The sequence below is a fragment of the Macrotis lagotis genome, chromosome 4 (assembly GCF_037893015.1).
Source record: "Macrotis lagotis isolate mMagLag1 chromosome 4, bilby.v1.9.chrom.fasta, whole genome shotgun sequence".
NCBI classification, from domain to species: Eukaryota; Metazoa; Chordata; class Mammalia; order Peramelemorphia; family Peramelidae; genus Macrotis; species Macrotis lagotis.
The window spans coordinates 252,959,805-252,980,729 of record NC_133661.1 but is presented as its reverse complement, the minus strand read 5'-3'; the positions used below and the strand labels follow the sequence as shown (position 1 = coordinate 252,980,729).

At 34.9% G+C, this 20,925-nt stretch overlaps 2 protein-coding genes across 5 annotated transcripts in view; both read right to left on the bottom strand.

Annotated features, from left to right (window-relative positions):
• The window catches only part of LOC141522389 (zinc finger protein DPF3-like), a 547,867-nt gene that overhangs the window by 30,766 nt on the left and 496,176 nt on the right, over positions 1-20,925 (bottom strand). The gene's annotated exons all lie outside the window — the stretch shown is intronic.
• Positions 1-20,925, bottom strand: part of LOC141522388 (zinc finger protein DPF3) — a 317,782-nt gene that overhangs the window by 154,382 nt on the left and 142,475 nt on the right. For all 4 annotated transcript variants that reach the window (XM_074235794.1, XM_074235795.1, XM_074235796.1 and 1 more), the window contains exon 5: positions 953-1,048. In XM_074235794.1, coding sequence (XP_074091895.1) covers positions 953-1,048 — 96 coding nt within the window. The remainder of the gene's footprint in view (positions 1-952; positions 1,049-20,925) is intronic.

Below are 20,925 nucleotides of genomic sequence, written 5' to 3'. Positions count from 1 at the left end.
AAGGCAGATAGATAGTACAGTGGAGAGAACACAGCCTAGAGTCAGGAAGATCTGAGTCATTTGACCTCTGTATGCCTCAGTTTCCTCAATTGTAAAATGGGAATAATGATGGCACCCATCTTCCAGGGTTATTGTGAAGATCAAATGAGACAATATCTACAAAGCACTTAACATAGTAACTGGTATATAGTAAAGACTTAATTTTTCCTTTCCTACTTCCTTCCCTGCCTTCTCTTTCCTCCTTTCTTCCTTACTGTTTCCTTCCTTTCTCACTCCTTTATTTCTTCCTTCCTACCTTTTTCACTTATTTGCTTCCCACAGGCACAAAGCTAGTAAATTTTGGAATCTATATTCAAACGCAGGTTTTCTATATTAAAATCCATTGTTCTTATCATTAAACAACATTGACTCTCAGTATACAAATTCCCTAAAGCACTAGGGCTTGCACCTTCACAACTTAACTGACTAATAGCCCTAGGCATACCTGAAGATTTGGGTTCAAAATAATGTTCATTTATGGCCTCAATGTTTTCTGTGGAATATTGTTCCAATTATAGGAAACATATCAGAACAGAGAATGGAAAACCACCTCCCCCTCTCCCCACCCATTTGACTAATATTTGAGTTTATTCATCTCTGCTACTAACCTTTGCTGAATGTTTTTCAAGTTATTTTCCCTAGATGCTTGTGGTAAAAGTTGAGGCCTTCCTCTCTGGAATTAGGAGGAATGACCTTTCTGAGATAGTAGAGCACTGGTTCTGGAGTCAGATGAACTGGGTTCTAATCCTGCCTCTGATGCTGACTACTTATGTGACCTTGAGCAAGTTACTAACCTCCCATGGGATTCTGTTTAAGGAAAATGGATTAGATGTAATCCCTTAGAATTCTAATTTCATGATCGTATGAGTGTTTTCTATAATTTTCTTTTCTACTCCATAGACTCTTAACTTACCCGTCCTCTAGTCCTGTTCTTTCGTTTGGGAGTATCTTCTTCTAAATCCTCCTCTTCATTCACTTCTTCTACATTTTCATCATTTTCCAGAACCCTCTGAAATTACAGAAAGAGAGTAGGAAGGTTTGAAGAGGGAATGAAGTAAAGAGGGAAAAAAGAAGGAAAAGAAAAGCATTCAACCAAATCAGATTTTTTTAAAATAATTATTATTACCATAGCCTACAGACTATAAATTAAAGCAATGTTAGCAATGCCTAAGAAGTGCTGCCCATGGTTTTGACAGTGTCAATATAAGGATCTTTCCCCAACACCATCACCTTCTTTAGCCTAAACATTCCAAAGTCATAGTTTTTTTTCCTAAAAAGGGGATATCTTTTTTAAAACTGAAATTAAGGAAATCCAAATAATCAATAGCAATATTTTAAAAAGACTGAAATCACTGATAATTGGGAAAATTAACTTTAAAACAACTCTGAGCTTCTATCTCATATCTTTTCAGATTGGCAAAGATGACAAAAAAGGAAAATAACTATTGTTAGTGGGACTAAAGAAAGATAGACAATGGAGTACCATTGATAGAACCATTAATTGGTTCAGCCACCCTAGAAATCAATTTGGAACTCAATTGTGCACATACTTTGAACCAACTATTTCCACTACTAGATATCAAAGAGATTAAAGAAAAAGGAAAATGACCCATATATACAGAAATACAGCTAAGACCCAATTAACATATATATATATATATATACATGTATCTACATATATATAAATATATATGAAGAATACCCCAGAAGTAATCACATCATGAGAATTCATACTACATATTTCCATGGAGCTGAAAGCAACTGCCATGTTTTATATATTCATAAATTTGAATACATATGACCACTTTATGGAATTCATTTTGTTTAGCAAAGACCTGGAAACAAAAGAGATGTCCATCAATTGAGAAATGGCTAAACTATTTATGGTACATGGATATAGCAGAATAATATGCTATAAAGAATGATGAAAGGGACAGTTTCAGAGAAATTTGGCAAAATTTATATGAATTGATACAGAGTTAATTAAGCAAGATTAGGAGAATAGTTTATTAATAACTCATGAAGAAAAACAACTTGGAAAGACCTAATTTGATCAATGCAAATTTACTGTTTCAATGGGCCAATGAGAAAGCATTCTATTCATCCCTTGACAGAGGGTGATAAACTTGCATAATTGATAGAAATTTTTGTATATGTTGTAGTTCAGGGTTCAAACCTAAATATTTGCATAAGACTCTCCTCATTGATGGAAAGAACAGTGAGTCAATACTCCATACCTACATCTGAATAGAGTTGGTGAAAGTTTGGGAAAAGAGAGATTCTTTTTCTGGATTCTGGCTTTAAGAGAGGATGCACAGTTTCAAGCTCTCTTGAGTGGAAGGTCTCAGGATGGAAAGAAAGACTCTGAAAAGAAGCTGACATGAAGAGGAGTCAAAATGTCCATAATAGAGACTTCTGAGTCTTTCCCCTTGTGTGGGATCAGATATCTCTTGGTGGATCTGTGATATCATAAGATGATTGGATTGTCTGTTCTAATAATAATTTGTCTGATTTCTGTTTGAAACTTGCTCAGATATGTGAATTTCTTTGTGATTCACTATTTATGATAGTCTTTGCATAAATAGGATCTAGTGAGAAAGGAATCAAATTTTCAGATATAGCACTCCTTCCTCATTAAGAGAGCAATCTGATGAATAGCTTGAACCTAAAAATTTACTTCCTTTAGTCTATGAATATTTAGCTTGGGAGTGGGAGGGGGGGATCAGGCATGGTGGCAGGGCAGATAGATAAAATTCTAATATGGTATCCTGTCTCTGAGGAGAGCAAAGTGGGCCGGCCTCATGCCTTCATCTGTGATTCCCATTCTGATGGAATTAAAATCTCCCTTGGAGAGGAATAGGTAAGATTTCAGAAATATCAATTCATACTTCTCTGTAAGGTATAATTTAGACAGATCCATGTAGACATTCATATATCTACCTGGGCAACAACTACACACATATAATGTTAAATGTGTAGATTTATTTTGAGTAAGCTTATGATTCGTTAGTTTTTCCAATGAATTATTCGTTTTCTCTCAATCCCACAGTAGCTCCCTACCCTAAATTCTTGTAAATATTCATAATCAAGCAAAACAAATTCCGGTACTGATCATAGTCTACATATACATATATATTATATATAAATCATAACTTTGAATACAGAAAATTGAAAACATGACCACTTTATGGAATTCATTATTTCCACAAATCAGGACATATATATTTATCTTATTCTTCATCCTGAGTTCATAACCTCTCTGCCTGAAGATGGGTAGTATTTTTCATCCTTAGTCTTCTAAAATATTAAGTCTTTCAGAGTTGTTCATTTATAAGGGGGAAGAAGAGTCTTGTGGGATAGTATCTAATGATAGGACTGCTCAAATAAGAAAAAAGATCATTGAAGCAATTTTTTAAATGCACAGAAGAGAAGGAAGTTCAGAAGAAATCTCACAAGCAAGATGGCTTGGAAAACATGTGGAATTTATCATTTTTAAAGGAAAGAAGAAAATTTATATACAATATGTTTTTGTATGTCATCCTCTTCTGTTTGACTTTGTATATTCTCGTTTCTGGTAGTTCTGGTAGCCATCTGAGAGGTTTCACTAAAGTATTTGTTTTTGTTTTTTAAAAAAGAGTAACAGATCCATTTACTCTTCTTGAAGTGTTCTCTTAGAAACCTGAAAATGTCATTTCCCTGTCTTACTCTGTCTTTTTTCTGAAACTTTGCTCTGTTTGAGAAAAGCAAGTAACTTCCTATTTCCCTAATCAAGCCAATGTTAATATTCTCCTAATAATAACCTATTGTTGCTTAAACATAATAAGTCTTATAGCTTAAATTTCATTATTTATCATTATATTTTTATTTGGTTTAATGATCATTTATTTAATTACTCCTTGAAAACAATCATGAGAGTTTCATTAGCATTATTATTTTCATTTCACAAATGAATAAGTTGAGAGGGCATATATTCTAACTAATTAGTACTGTGGACATCAGATTTTGCTGACTGTCAGTGTCCAACTCGTTACTTGGCTTCTTGGATAAGACTACATTGGCATCTCTGTTACATCCTTCATGTAGGCTGCTTGCACTTACTAGTTTAGTGAGTATGTGTTAGTATATTTTTCAGAGTTTTTTTAGCATGAATTAAAAGAGTTTTCAGGAGACCTGTATTCTAAAGGTGGTTTTATCATTTACTCATTGTAAAACCCTAGGAAATAATAATAGCATCCTGCTCCATACTCTTTCCATTTAAATCCCACTACAATGCTGATCATAGCATGAAGATTTCAAAAGTAATGTCAATTGAAAATAGGTCTTACAGGTTGTGCCATGACTCCTAACACTTTCAGTAAGGACCTGGTGATCTATTGTAGACTCAGTGTCTCATCAGTCTATCACCAGATGATAGATTTCTTTTGACTGCAAAAATTTACAATATTATCTACTAAGACATGAAGGAATTATAATTTGTGTCAATGGAAGAAATGTCCACATTGATAAAAAGTTACTAATACTTTAAGGATTGGAATAGTGTTTAGCCTTACTGTACTATTGCATGGGTAAAATGGTATCATGACTATGGGAAACACTTTGAAAAATATCAATACCACTTAGAAATTATCATCATTCATGTCACTGCATTTGGCAACATTCAACACTATTTTCAAACCTTACATACAAAGCAAAGGACTCATGAGAAAAAAACCTTCTCATGCTACCTTATTGCCAAGAAAGAATGTCTTGTATCCTAACCAAAGAAGATGAAATCATGTAATCAATATAATACTACCAATAAACATAGGATAATCACTGGCATTTACGTTGTAATTTGTGGTATATAAGGGCTATGCTCAAAATGACTGTAGATGAAGTAGGAAGTATATTATCATTCTCCATTTTAAATATGAGGAAGCTGAGATATTGAGATGTTCATAGTGACTTGCCTATTATACATCTAGAAAGTTATCAGAGCTGGTCTATGAATCAAGATCTTCTGAGTCCAAGTCCAGGGTCTTTTGCATGAAGATTAATAATAATAATAATAATAATATTGCTTTGTCCTTCATTTTTTGAAGAAGATCACAACATCAGGGAAGTGATGCCATGACAAACACATGAATTGGATTTGAGTGAGGAGGTGTTATGCTAAGTCACCAATCCCATTTTCTCCTCCAGAGCCATCTAGGTCCAGTGACTAGATATGAATCAGGATGACTAGAGATGGCCCTGGATTTAGGGAAATCAGGGTTAAGCAACTTGCCCAAGGTCACACAGCTAGTAAATGAAGGAGGATGGATTCGAACTCCTGTCCTCCTGATTCCAAGACCAATGCTCTATCTACTGTGCCATCCAACTGCCCTTCTTACATATGCATATATAATATATATATATATATACATATATACATATATACACACACACACACACACACACATACATTCACATATGTGTGTATCAGGACAACAAGGTAATGCAGCTAGGATAAATGAGAGGCCTACTGTTTAGAAGATGCATCCTCCTGAATTCAAATCTGACCTCAGATGCTTTACTAGTTATGTGATCTAGGCAAGTCATTTAACCTATTTGCCTCAATTTTCTTATTTGAAAAATGAGCTGGAGAAGGAAAAGGCAAACCACTCCAGTATCTTTGCCAAGAAAACTCTAAATATGGTCAGTCATATTGACTGAAAAATAGTTAAACAATAACATTTGTATATCAAATTTTCCTTCTAAGAATTCAAAGCAGGTCAGACATCTATTTCTTGCCTCTTAACTGGAATTAGCTACATGGCCATCAGCTACTTCTATGTCTGTCAGGCCAATGATTCATTTTTCCTTGGCCATGAAATAGTACCTTGGCAGAAAAACAGCATTATGAAACTAAAGTAGAAAATTTTGGCCTGAGAGTTAGGAAGCCTAGCCTTGAGAACAGATTCTATTTTGTTGTAGTAGTAATAGTAGTAGTAGCAGCAGCAACAAAAGGCAGTAGTGGTGATGGTGGTCATGGTAATGGTAATGGTCTTCATGGTGGAGGGGGAGTAGCAATAGTAGTATATTAAGGCAATGATGACAAGAAGGTACCCCTTAAAGTCCAGGTCATCTTTCATCTGGGGGTTAAGGAAAGAAAAGAAGGGAAAATGCTGGCTATGATGATATATAGTAAGGACTCAAAAGACAAGTCTCTTAAAATCTGAGAAAGAAAAAAATTGAAGTCACTAAATTCATTGAAAATCTTCACTTAATACAAATTCCAGAAATTATACCTAATAATGAAATATTTGAGAAAAATAGTGTCAATATCTCAAATGGTTTTGAAAAGGAGATGAGCATACTCAGACTGAAATGTTGATGGCATAATCCAATTAGCAGATCAATCACACCAAAATAGTTGATATCTTCTATAACTATCATGAATGAATGTATTCTCCAACAGAGAATATTTGACATAGTATATAAAAACATTTGAAAACCTGCAAAAAAAAATCTATTTGGTAGCCATTGACCAGGTAAGAACCAAAGGAGAAAAAGTTGGAGCTATCAAAGAAACCTCAGTGTGGGTATCACACAATATCCTAGAAGTAATGTGAGAAGGCTATTTAAGATCTGAGGAAAGACATTGGAAAATTGCATCAATATTGAGCTGGTACATACAGCAGAAAAATCTATATACCATATAACCCAATTAAAGGCAACACAAAAGAAAAATGACTGCCTGCCCAAGAGAGAGTTTCTCAGAAAATGAGTCAAGGTCATTAAGAGCAGGGTCATATCTCTATGCAAACAGACACAAAGTCAGAAATGGAATGTCAGATTTTCTCCTTCAGTCCCTGTTTTTCTCTTTCTCCCTGCCACCCAACTTTCTGGGTTCAGTTATCTCCAGTTTTGTCTGACTCTTCATGGCCCCTTTTGGGTTTTTATTGACAAAGATACTGGATACTGGAGTGGCTTACCATTTCCTTCTCCAGTTCATTTTACAGATGAAGAAAATGAGACAAACAGGACTGAGTGACTTGTCCTGAGTCACACAGTTAATTAGTGTCTGAGACCAAATTTGAACTCAAGAAGATGACTCCAGGACTGGTGCTCTATATACTATACCACCTAATTGCCCTACCAATTACAATGCTCAAAGAGTGGAGACCATAGAAAATATTTTGTTTCCCCACCAGTTATTCCCCTGGAGGCCATGAAAAGCAAGGGAACATCCCTTACATATATCAAAGATGAGACTTTTTCCTCTAGAAATGGGAAAATGGGAAGCCATCTTTGGAGCTACCATATCAGCATACCAATATCTGAGCAGATTTGGATATCAGTAATAACTCTCCTGTTGTTGTTTACTTTCCTGAAGCCATGGCTGTACAGAATTAAATAAATATTGTTTTAGGGATTGACCTTACATATGGTTTCTCCTTTGCCCCCCCTCCTATTAGGGGACACTAATTTATCATATAAACATTCAAGTGGAGAGGTCTTTGCTGCCAAATGGATTAGAAGAAGTGAACCACTTCTCCTTTTTATATTAAAACTTCTAGAATTTGCACAAACAATCCTCATTCAAAATTGCTATAATGAGCAGTCTCAATTTAAGTACTTTACATATATTATCTAGGTTGTTTTGGGATATGGTAGGACCCAGATTGCAAGGAATTTGAGAAACATGCCCAAACTGAAAATGTGAAAACATGGAGAAGTAATTTCTAATTCATAGGAACATAGTTCAGTGGGAAGACTGAATTTATAGTCAAGACTCACCTATGCCACATATTGCATAATGACCTTGGACAAGTCATTTTAATCACTCAACCTCTATTTCTTTTTTTTTAAGGTTTTTTTTCCAAGGCAATTGGGTTAAGTGGCTTGCCCAAGTCCACACAGCTAGGTAATTATTAAGAGTCTGAAGCCAGATTTAAACTCAGGTACTCCTGACTCCAGGGCTGGTGCTCTATCCACTGCGCTACCTAGCCAACCCACATCTTCTATTTCTTAATCTGTAAAATGAGGGAATAGGACTCTATGTCCTCTAAGTTCCCTTCTGATTTTAAATGTGTATCTCTATGATCTGAATGTTCAAAAAAGATTATATTGGGCTGATCTGGCAAAACCAGGATCAAAAAAGGAAAGCAATATGAATAAGTTTTTGAGGATACATGATCTTATTGTATGTTCATCACAACAAGATATCTTAGACTTTGAAGGTAGTTTTCCCTCTAAGTTCTCAATAGTGGAAAATCAAATCTCATTCTCCACTTGTTTTTTCACACCCACTCAAAAAAATCTCTCTCTTTGGCCAAGAATAAAGAGTAGATCCATGGTTCCAATTCAGATTCAGAACAATCCTCAAATTTTTCTTCCTTAAATTCATTGAGGAAGGTAACCTCAAGAGTTAATATAATATAGTAGAAAGAAAAATAAATGTCATCAGAGGATCTGGTTTCAAATCCAGGTCTGTTACTGACTATGCTAGCTGACTTCTCTGGGACTTAATTTCTTCCTTTGTAAAATAAAGGGGTTGAACTAAATGACCACTAAAATTCCTTCTAAATCTTAATGCTATGCCCTTTTATCCCCCTTAGTTTTCCTATCTACAAAGGGGACAGGGTAGTCCAACACTCCTATTTTACACATAATGCCCAGATTTGTTTAATTAATTTAATTTGTTTAATGTTCAAGATTACAGAGCTAGTTGGCAGAAGTAAATTTTAAATTCAATAAAATGACTCAGATTTATATTGCATTGTATAATATATGACATGTTCTATGTACATTTCATTTGCTCCAAGTATCAATACAATGAGGTGGATAGTATAGGAATTATTATCCCCATTTTACATATAAGAAAATTGAGATTTAGAAAATTGATATGGTGGCACAAGGTCATACAGATAATAACAATAATAACAACAATGTAGCATATATAAAATGTATTTAAGTTTTTGAAACATTTTATGTATTTCATTCTATTTGGTCCTTACAAGAACACAGTGAAATTGATACTATTATTGTCCTCATTCTATAGATGAAAAAGATTAAGTTAAGAGTGGTTAAGTTTGAATTTGGTTCTTCTTGATTCTAAGTTTAACAGTAAATTGGCAGTAAATTGGTTAAAGCTCCTGAGATCAGACTGAAAATAACTTGATGGCTCAAACTATGAAAACTCAAAGGGATGACAATCTTAGATTCAGGAAAGATGTAGTTTTAAATTCCACCACCCCAAACACTCACTGCTTGGGTGGCCATAAGATACATAACTTCTCTCAGCTTTGGTTTCCTCCCTTGTAAAGTAGGGATAATAATATCTATAGCATTTTTTCACTGAATTGTAACAAAAGATCAAGTGAGAGAATGCATATAAAGTGATTTGGAAACCATAAAGCTATATAAAGGTCAATTATTATTGTATTCAGTCAATAATGTTGTTCCCTTCTGACTCAAAGAGAAGTATTCCTATGGGGTAAATTCCTAAAGGGGTCACCAGGTCCTGAAACCTGGTTAACACATTTACACTTACTTTTTGTGAATACATACTATGATTACATCAGCTGAGATTAGGATGAATAGGGAAGGTAGATGCCCCCAGTAATTTACATTCTCTCTCCAGTTAAACATTTACTTTTCCCCAGCAAATCAACTTGGGGTTTTTTTTGGGGGGGAGGCTAAAGACTATGTGTCATAGCTTAAACAATCTAGAAATTATCAGTCTTCCACAAGGATATAGGCCTACCATTTACAAATTCATGGATTATACAGTTTGAAGCAACAGACTTAATTTTACAAAATTCTCATAGGTTAATGTATTTTGATGTTTGCAAAGGCTTTCCTCCTCAAAGAGAAAGTTGGATCCCTACAGAGTTCTCAGAACATTTGAGGTTCTTCTCACAAGGCTTAGGGATTTGGCCTAGACCAGAAGTCATCTCTTCTTCAGATAAGAAACCAAACAGTTTTATTATTGGTACTAATGTCATAGTATAGATCTACTGGGGGAGGAGAATGGGTTATGATATTTCGGGGGAAACTAAGGAAGTGATTACACATATAGCTATATTATAATACTATCGTAATATGTACTTAGCATATGATTACAAATGAGTTAACATAAATAAAGTGCTTTGTAAATCTTAAAATGTTATATAAATGATAGATGTCATTATTGAATATATATATATTGATTAGTACCCATAATAATTACTACATATCATAGATATATTTGCATGTGATTTATATTTAATCTTCTTGTTTGTTTATATACTGCTCCTTATATATTCTGTTACTATATTAATAAACATTATTATGGCATTGCTTTGTTTTATTGATTATATATTTGCTTATATAGATATAATATGTAATTACATGTTATATATGTAATATGTAAGACAGGAAGGAGAGGGAAGACATAATTCTTGAAAGAATTCATAAGAAGGTGGTGTTTGAAGAAAGAAAAACCATTCTCTTCTTGGAATAATGGTATAATCAAAGGTAAAGAGAACTGAAACAGCAGGATGAAAACAATAAATAACAAGTAGTTCATTTTACCTGTAATATGGAATGTGTAAGGAGCAGTGTGACAAGATAAGACTGAAAAGGCAAATCAGAGTCAGATCATGGAGGATTTTGAATGCCATGATAAGAAGCTAATATTTCATCCTTTGGACAATGGTAAAGGTTTTTTGAGCCAGGAAGCAATATGATCAGATTTTTTTTCAGTGCAAAACTTTCTTGAAAACTAAGTGAAGAATAAATCAAAGAATGGAGAGACTAAAAGCTACTACAATAGGTCTTGAATAAGAATGGCAGCAATGGAAGTAGGCAGGGAGGAAAAAATGAAAGAGATATTACAGAGGTAAAATCAACAGGAATTAGAAATGGATCAGACATTCAAAGGGAGAGAGAAGAGACAAGATGAATTGTTGCTTTATTCTTGATGTTCAGTCGTTCAGATCCCATGGATCCTAGCATGCCAAGTTCTATCCTCCACTTTCTCCCTAAGTCTGTCCAAGCTATCTAGCCATCTCATCCTCTGTCATACCCTTTTCTCTTTTCCTTTAATCTTTCCAAGCATTAAGTCTTTCCCAATGAGTCCCTTCTTATTATGTTGACAAAGAATTTAAGCTTCAGCTTCAGGATTTGCCCTTCCAATGAATTAATTTCTTTAAGTCTGAATTAATTTCTTTAAGTACTGATTGATTTGCTCTCCTTGCTGTCAAAGGGACTCTCAAAAGTCTCCAGCATTTTGGTTTGAAAGAATCAGTCTATGATGCTCAGCTTTCCTTAAAGTCCAATCCTCACAACCATACATTGCTCCTAGAAAATCATAACTTTGATTATATGGACTTTCATCAGCAAGGTGATGTCTTTATTTTTTAATGAGCTATCCAGATTTGCCATTGCTTTCTTTTCAAGTCATGTCTTTTATTCATGATTATAAAAGTTGATACTGCTTCCATTTCTTCATCCTCTATTTGTCAGGAAGTGATGGGATCAGTAGCTAGGGTCTTAGCTTTTTTGTTATTGTTTTTTGCTTTTATGTCAAACTTCAAGCCACCTTTTATACTCTCTTCTTTTATCCTCATCAAAAGGCTCCTTAAGTCTTCACTTTCTGCCATTAGAATGGTATCATGAATACCTGAAATTATTGATATTTCTCTTGATTTCAGATTTTGATTCATCTAGCAAGGCATTTCACATGATGTACTCTACTTGTAAGTTAACTATATAAGACGACAATATACAGCCTATGATAGTCCTTTTCCAATCTTAAACCACTCAACTGTTCCATGTTCAGTTCTAACTGTTGCTTCTTGACCTGCATACAGGTTCTTCAGGGTACAAGAAGGTCTGGTACTCCCATATCTTTGAGGACTTGCCACATTTTGTTGTGGTTCACATAATCAAAGGCTTTAGAGTAGTCAACGTAGTAAAAGTGGATTTTTTCCTGAAATTCCATTGGCTTTTCTATCATTCATCAAATGTTAGCAGTTTAGTCTCTAATTCTCTGCTACATTGAAAACTAGCCTACTCTTTTAGCAATTCTAAGTTCATATTCTATTGAAGCCTAGCTTGCAGAATGTTAAGCATAACTTTGCTCATTTATGAAATGAATACAATTGTTTAATAATTTGAACATTCTCTGGCATTACCTTTCTTTAGAATTGGGACATAAGGTAATCATTTCCAATACAGTGGTCACTGTTGAGTTTTCCAAATTTGCTGGCACACTGAGTGCAGCACTTTAATGGCATCAATTTTTAGGATTTTAAATATCTCAGCTGAAATTTCATCATCTCCATCAGCATTATTGTTAGCAACACTTTCTAAGGTTCAATTGACTTCATTCTCCATGATGCATGGTCCTAGATTAGTAACACCAATGTAGTTCTCAGTGATCTTAAGATCTTTCTTATATAGTTAATTCTTCTTTATATTCTTGCTTTTATATATTTTTCCCCTCTTCTTATTCCCTCCTACTTCTATTTTTTTTTACTTTTTTTACTTTTATCAAGCCTATTTTTACATGAAACTGTTCCCTTGATATCTCTAATTTTCTTTTTTTTTAGGGTTTTTTTTTGCAAGGCAAACAGGGTTAAGTGGCTTGCCCAAGGCCACACAGCTAGGTAATTATTAAGTGTCTGAGACTGGATTTGAACCCAGGTATTCCTGACTCCAGGGCTGGTGCTTTATCCACTACACCACCTAGCTGCCCCTATCTCTAATTTTCTTGAAGTGAACGGGAAAGTTCTATTGTTTTCTTCTATTTCTTTGCATCCTTCTTTTATGCTATTTTCTGGAATTCTCCATTTATCTTTACCTTTATCCTTTACCTTTCAATTTTCCTCCTTCCCATTTGTAAAGCCTCATCAAACAGTCATTTTGCTTTCTTGCTCTTCTTTTACTTTGGAACGTTTTTTAATTGATGCCTCCTACATAACTTTCACTTCAAATTATAAGAACATATCTATGGGGTCTGAAATTTTGTTGTGTGTTGTTATGGTTTTTAGGTCATATCTGACTCTTTATGAGGTTATAAGAAAACCTTTGGGGGATTTTTTTTTGCAAAGAAATTAAAATTTCCTTCTCTGGTGGATCACCTTTTGTTAGAGCTCTCCATTACAACAGGTCTGTCTTGGGTAACCCTGCACAGCATAGTTCAAAGTTTCATTGAGCTACACAAGCCCCTCTACCATGATAGATCCAGGAGAACACAGTTTAAAAGATAATGATGAGGGAGAGAATTCTGGGAAGATGATAGAATAGGTCAGAAAATTCCAAACTCTCCAGATTTCCTCCACAAACATGTCAAAAAATCACCTCAGGATGAATATAAAGCAGAAAAAAATAAACAGGAGTTAGATTAGAACAGTAGTATTCCTGGGAAAGATTAAAAAAAATCCCAGGACTAAGGTTCAGTCAAGTATAAACATCTCCAAGTCTCCAAACATCTCCTGAAAAATCAAGAGGAAAGCCCAGAGGGGCAGCCAATTTGGGAAGTAGCCTCTGCTTCAACCAGAAGAATTCTCACCTCTCAGATAGAATAAAGAGTCAGAGTCTGAAAAGAGGGAAACCCTGCTGATAAGGGATGCCAGGTCCAGTTAAGTGGCAAGAGACATGGTCCTGGGAAAGAAGGAATCAGCACATACTGGGTAAGTTGCAAAACGAGTATGTAATGACACTACTAGCTGTGGATACTTACAGGAGAACAGAGTTCTCCATCTTGGTGCCAGATCAGAGGGGATAACTGATGGTTATACCTCCTGAAGGACTCTCAAGGAGTAAGATCATTTCCAGCAATATGCATGGAGGAGCCCCTGCTATGACTTGGAGGGGGAATGGAGTGCAGAGGGTCTAGAACAAAGTTCCTGGGGACAAGAGGCATCAGGCTGACTCTGCAGAACTAGAGGTGAGTATACAATAAGCTGCTAATTTTTTTTAAATGAACAGGCAAAGGAGAAAGAACCCAAACACAGACAGTTACTATGGGAAAAGAGATTACCAGGGTTCATCATCAGAGGAATATTGAAGCAAAAAAAAAAAGCCTTTCCTACTCCAAAGAGTAAGGTCAATTTAGTTACCTGCTCAAAAAAGGATTCATAGAAAAACTCAAAAAACACTTTGAAAATCAAATAAGAGAGACTGAAGAGAAACTAAAACAGAAAATAGAAACAATTCAAGAAAATCAAGAAGCTTATGAAAAGAAAGTAAAGTAGCTGAAATAGAAGATTCAGAATCTTAAGGAAGAAAATGACTGAAAATTAGAATTGACCAAAGGGAAGCCAATGAAGTTATAAGAGACCAAGAAATAATAAAACAAACTATAAAGAATGAAAAAATAGAAGAGAATGTGAAATATCTCATAAGAAAAACAACTGATCTGGGCAACAGATCAAGAAGAGAAAACATAAGAATAATAGGATTACTTGAAAGCTACAATCAAAAAAAGAATTTTGATACAATACTACAAAAATAATTAAAGAAAATTGTTCTGAAGTGTCAGAAAACAAGGAAGAATAGAAATAGAAAAAAATTCACTGTTTACCCCCTGAAAGGAATCCTAGGAGGAAAATTGACAGGAATATCATAGCTAAATATCCTAAACTCCAAATTAAGAAGAAAATATTAAGAGCAACAAGGAAAAAGCTCAAATATGGCAGAGCCACAACCAGAATTACATAAGTCCTAGCAATGGCTATTTTAAAAGACATTAGGTATTGGAATACTACATATCAGAGAACTGGAGTTGTGGCGGGAAATATTGTAACCCACAAAGTTAAGCATAATTCTGAACAAAAAAAAATGGACATTCAATGAATTACCAGGTTTTCAGGATTTTGTTGCAAAAAGACCTGAATTTAATAGAAAATATGACATGAGAACCAAGAGAGATATAATGTAAAACATCAAAGACTAATTACAAGGGACTCAATAAGGACAAATTGTTTACTATCTATACATGGAGATGAAAGCTAAAAAAAAATCTAAGATGGTTATTAGTAATTGGGTAGTTCAAAGGAAGGATTCCAACTATAGTAATTTCAGATTCTGAAATTCTATGATGAGATTGTCCCATCAGAAATAAAGATTTCTTTTCTATCCTTGAACAATTTATTTATCCAAGGACACTTCAGAAAATAAATATAAATTTAAATAGTTCCTTTGTGTGATTGCAAGCACACTTTGCTGTATTTTTAGTATTTTTTATCTACAATAAATGTTTCTATGAGAGAAGGTAAAAGGAGTAAGAATTGGAGAAGGGAGAATTTGAGGTAAATAAATTAAATAATGTAAGTGATTTGGAAAGGTTGAAATTTTGAAGGAGATGAGAGGTTGATTCAGGGAGGAGAAATTGAGGGAAATTTAAAGATCAATCTCCAGGACTAGGAAATGATAGATTTTTCCTGCACTGAAAAAGCAATAGAATCAAAGACAATTATAAAGGTATAAAAGGATAAGGAGGATCAAGTTAGGGATTAGGGAGTTAAACCTGAAAAGGAAGATTCAAGAAAAATAGACAAAGAAAGCTGACAAGACAAAGCAAAGTAAGGAAAGGTAAACAATTAAAAGGTAAAGAAAACAGATAAAGTAGATTAGTGGTTGAAGCAAACTGGTGCAATATACAAGGCTGATATGAGGCTAAAGGAAAGATGATGTTTGGTCCAGGCTTAATGATTCAGCTAGAAATTGAAATGCAATAGAATATTTGTGAATCACAAATCCTATTTTTAAATGACTTTACCTATAGGGATAGGGATTGTCCCTCAAATTTCTCTGGTATACTCATTCCCAAGAATTCCCAATATTCATTCCCACAATGTTTTGATTAATGACCAAAACTATGACCCAGAAGGGATCTTTTACCCATCTCCACCTAAGTAAAGGTTCCTCTTCCCTCACTGATTTCCCTTTCTAAAATTCCTAATAGAAACTGGGGTACCCTACAGACTCACTAAAAGTTGACAGAAATCAATATCCAGCAGCCATATATAAACATATATGCATATATATACATATGTATGTGTATAAATATATGTGTGTGTATATATTTTCCCTCCTTTTCCAAGCCACTATGATAAGCATATGGTCTCAAGACCCCTCAAGTCCTGCTGTTAAGAATAGCATGGGGCAGCTAGGTGATATAGTGGATAGAGCACTGGCCCTGGAGTCAGGAGGATCTGAGTTCAAATCGGACCTCAGACATTTAATAATTACCTAGCTGTGTGACTTTGGGCAAGTCACTTAACCCCATTGCCTTACAAAACAAAAAAAAGGAAAAAAGAAGAGCATGAGCCTCAGATAAACTTTGACTCTTGGAGTCTTGAACCCTTGGAGACTCTCCCAAAGGATCCCTGAAGTATGAATAAAAAGACTTGAATAACTTGAATGTCCAAGTAGACTGAAGGTTTTCAGGGACAAAACTGAAAACTCTTAATGCCCCATAAAAGACTTCATAGGTTGGTTTGCCCAGGCTTGTATAGCCTAATGGCCTGATCCCATTAGCATAGGGCTTTACCCAGAAGGATCTAATGGTCTTTGACAGATACTAGTCATAAAAGGTAGAGGAATGAAAGTTGGAGTGCATGAGGGAGGGAGGGACAAAAAACAGTACTCCAAATCCAAGTCTATGGAACTCTGGTTGAAAGCAGGTCTTAGGAAGTCATTAAACATTGTTCTAATTACTCAATAGGTTGCTGTTCAAATTTCTGTAACCTCCCAATTTCCATGTTGATGAAAGTTGTCCACTCTGTATAGGAAATCATGGGATGGGGAGGAAAGGTAAGGCATTAATAAGGTAAAAATCTGAGACTCTCTTACTATCAATGATGGGTCTCAATTCTCATCCTCTGATATTCCCTTATGGTGCTAATCCTACAGGATTCATCACTTTCACTAGTAAAACTTCTGGGTCTGAGGCTGTAGTTCCAACCTGTAGCCTATTAATCCTGCTCCACCAATACTACCACCACCACCACTATAACTGTCCTTTTCTGCTGAGCTATTCATTAACTGCCCCTCTGCCTTTAAGACACAATCCTTACACACACACACACACAGACACACACACACACACACACACACACACAAACTGCACTCCAGAACTGACAAGGTGGTGAACTATACACTTTCTCCACTTCCCACTAATTCTTCAACCTTTGCTCATCAGAAGATGAATTATATATCAGATATACAGCAATTTCATCTTAACATTATAAATTAAGACCAGAAAACACTAATGTTAAAACATTCATTCAGCACCTTTCCTCAACCTAACTTTGGAGTTTATGTTATAAGTCTCACACTGGCATCTGCTCCTATGGCAAACACTTTGCTGTCATAGATCATTTCTTGCCCATACCCCACCATAAACAAGGACAACAAGCAAACAGACATTAAGCTGGGAGAATGGGAAGGGGCAGCTACTTTCTGCTTGAAGTGGCTCTACATTAAGGGATCCCAAGGCTGCAGAGACTGTGCCTGGAAACATCCTCCTCACTCTCTTTCTATCCTTAAAAAAAAAAACAGCAAATGTTGATTAAACCCTACCAGAGAAGAAAAGAAGGAGAACCAAGGGAGGAATTGAAGCTAGGGCCAATGTTATTGTTTGTACCAAGCCTGAAGGAAAGGGCACTAAAAACTAAATGATGCCAGTCCCATCTCCCTCTCCCCTGTCCCCCTCCCTCAAAGACTACACTGAATGGGGAAACCATGATTTTAGACTACTAAATCCCACAATATGGGTGGAAGCTGAGGTCACTTTATCATCGTGTCACATGGGTATACCCAGCAGCAAAGGAGAGAAGACAAAAAGTGATTGAAAAAGCAATGGAGGGGTAGGAGGATCTGAAATAACAGAGATTTCAAAATAAAGAAAATTCAATAAAAACCCAGGACATGAGCAGATAAATCAACAAAGAAGATCAAAAAAAACTAAAAGAAGAACAAATACTAGGCACTCAAAAAGATTACAAAGCTCTATTAACAAATAAAGACAAAATAAAGTGAACCAGTACCCAATAAAACACACATTTCTGTGGAATACCAAGAGAATATGGAACTAAAAAAAATTCAGAATGGCTGGAGAGAAAAATAAAAGAGAAATAAAATCCATAATATATGCACACATACATATATATAGTTCCAGATATATATATATATATATATAAAATTATAGATCTCAATGCAGAAATAAAAAAATTCCTTAGATTAGAAAAAAATTGAGTTTATGCTGGAAAGTTTCTCATAGAGGCAAAAGAAAGGTAACCATATTTGAAATACAAAAAATACTCAAGTGGACAAAGAAATATAGCAAAAGAAAAGCAAAAGAAAATAATGTTAAATACACACATATATACACACACACACACACACACACACACACACACACACACACTATTTTTATATAAGTCCATTGACCTTGAAGAAAACATGTACAGAGAAAGCTTAAGAACTATGGATCTCCCAAGAGAAGATGACAAATAAAGAATCAAAACTGTATTCACATCTGTCTTCAATTGTTGAATGCACAAAACCAATTTATTTTCATTTTTCTTACTAGTCATCTAATTTTTCTAAAACCATTAATAAAAATCAAGAGATACTTATTTATAAATATTATTATTTTCCCTGACAATTTCCTTAAGCATGCATCTGGATAATCCCACAGCATCACTAGGGACTCCTGACTTATCCCTTTTAAAGAGTCCTACATACATACCTGTACTAGGCCCTACACCTCTGTCTATCCACTAAGTCCAACTAATCTTCCTCTAACCACAAAAGTTATCAACTAGTCATTGCAATCAAATCCTGGCAAATAATACCAAATATTCTGAGCTAATCCTAACTCTATTCAGTCCAGTAATTCAACCTCAGGTTTGAAATGTATTGACATGCATGGGATCTATGAAATGCAATAACAATGTCTTTACCTATAATAAAGCATGGTAAGGATATGATTACTATAAAATAAATGATATTCCCTCAGCCTCAGCATTCACCAGGGCAGTCACACTGGGTCAGAAAGATATTCCACAGGGCAATGTAAACTCTGCCAACTTCAGGAACAATACTTCCCTATAGACTGGGCATTTAACATTGATCATCCTAAAGACCATTCAAACCCCCTTAAAGGAAAACAATCCCAACCTACAAAAAAAATAAATATTGTTTCTGCCTCAGAAGAGATGTGTCTATGGAATTATGATTGGGATTATGAAAAGGACATGAGAAGGGTTATCAGGTTATTAAGAGATAATATACATTGACCATAAAAGTTTAAACAAGATACTTAGGGTTGAGGTATAAACACGCATAAGAAAGTGGTTTTTTTTTAAAAAAAGCTAAAAATCTCAACCAATATGAAGAGTAAGGGAAATTATGCAGTGACTTATGTCAAGTATGCTGTTTATATTTCTTCCATAGGTGAATGACTTCTAGCTATGTTCCAAGTTAGACCAATCTTCCCCTGGAGAAGGTAAATCAATTTGGAAAACACCTAATCACACTTCAGTTTGTTAGGAACAACATAAAAGTTCCTAAAAGAAAAAGAAATGAAGCTTCAAGGAACAAAAGCATCTGAGGTAGAGAAGAGAAAAAGGGGAGAAAAAGAAGAGCTGTAAAATTTGAGCCTAAAGCAGATTTAAGGCTTTTTCTGAAGAGAAGGGTGCTGGATGCTCTAAGGAGAAAGAAGTTATTTCACCTTTAAAAAATAACACAGCAGAGGTATAGAAGCCATCAGGAAAAAGATCATCCAGTATAGATCAGAGGAAGGATAAATAATGGTGGTTGGTAATTATCTACTTAGAGATACTCAAAACAATTTTGTTTTGGCTTTTTTGAGGGGGTTTTTTTTTGCCTGATAACAGAGAGATTTGCTGCCTTTCTAGGGCAAGTATCTAAGACAGAGATGTTCCCAAAACTTATTAAGAAAGATGACTATGGGGGGGGTGGCAGCTAGGTGGTACAGTGGATAGAGCACTGGCCCTGGAGTCAGGAGTACCTGAGTTCAAATCCGCCCTCAGACACTTAATAATTACCTAGCTGTGTGGCCTTGGGCAAGCCACTTAACCCCCCATTGCCTTGCAAAAAAAAATTACATTTTGGATGTTCACTATGGGCACAAATGAAACTAATGAAAGGAAGCAATACCAATAATCATCAAGTCTCACAAAAAACTGAATATCTTAGGGGTACAGGCTGTGTTTCCCTCACTTTTTTTCCATTTAACACAAGTAACAAAGAAAAATAAATAAATTTGGTAAGCTGACTAAGAAGATGTAGTCTGAGAATGAGAGTTGGACTTTTGAACAACAGCTTAAAATGTAGGGATGACAGATTCCTGGCTAGATATAGGGTATACCCAACAAAGACTGGTAAGAATTTATTTGTCCTATCCCACAAACATAATGAAAAGAACTTTAAACTAAACTAAATAAATAAATAATGGGAGAGGGAGAAGAATGCCTATGGATAGCTATCAATTCAGATACCACATTGAAAAGCCACAATGAAGGAAAAAGAATAACAGCAGAAACTCCCAGACATTCATAAGAGAAAAAGAAACATAGGAGAAACTAGCAAAATTCATAGTTTCCAAATACCAGAGTTTAACAAGTCAGAGGACATAGAGTTCAGTGAGATTGCATGAGATGAAACCTTTGACCGGATTATGGCTACAAATAAATAAATCTTATTCAAAGTCTAATAGGTTATTTTTAAAAAAGAGTTGTAAAGGCAACATATTCAGCAATATCAGAATTTAAACCATTTTATAAGATGAGAGTATTGTTGAGGTGTAAAGTGGATAATTTTGATCATTTTAAATTAAAGTTTTTCTTATATAAATAAAACTTGCAAAGAATTAGGAAGAAGCTTTCATGGACAGTCTCTCAG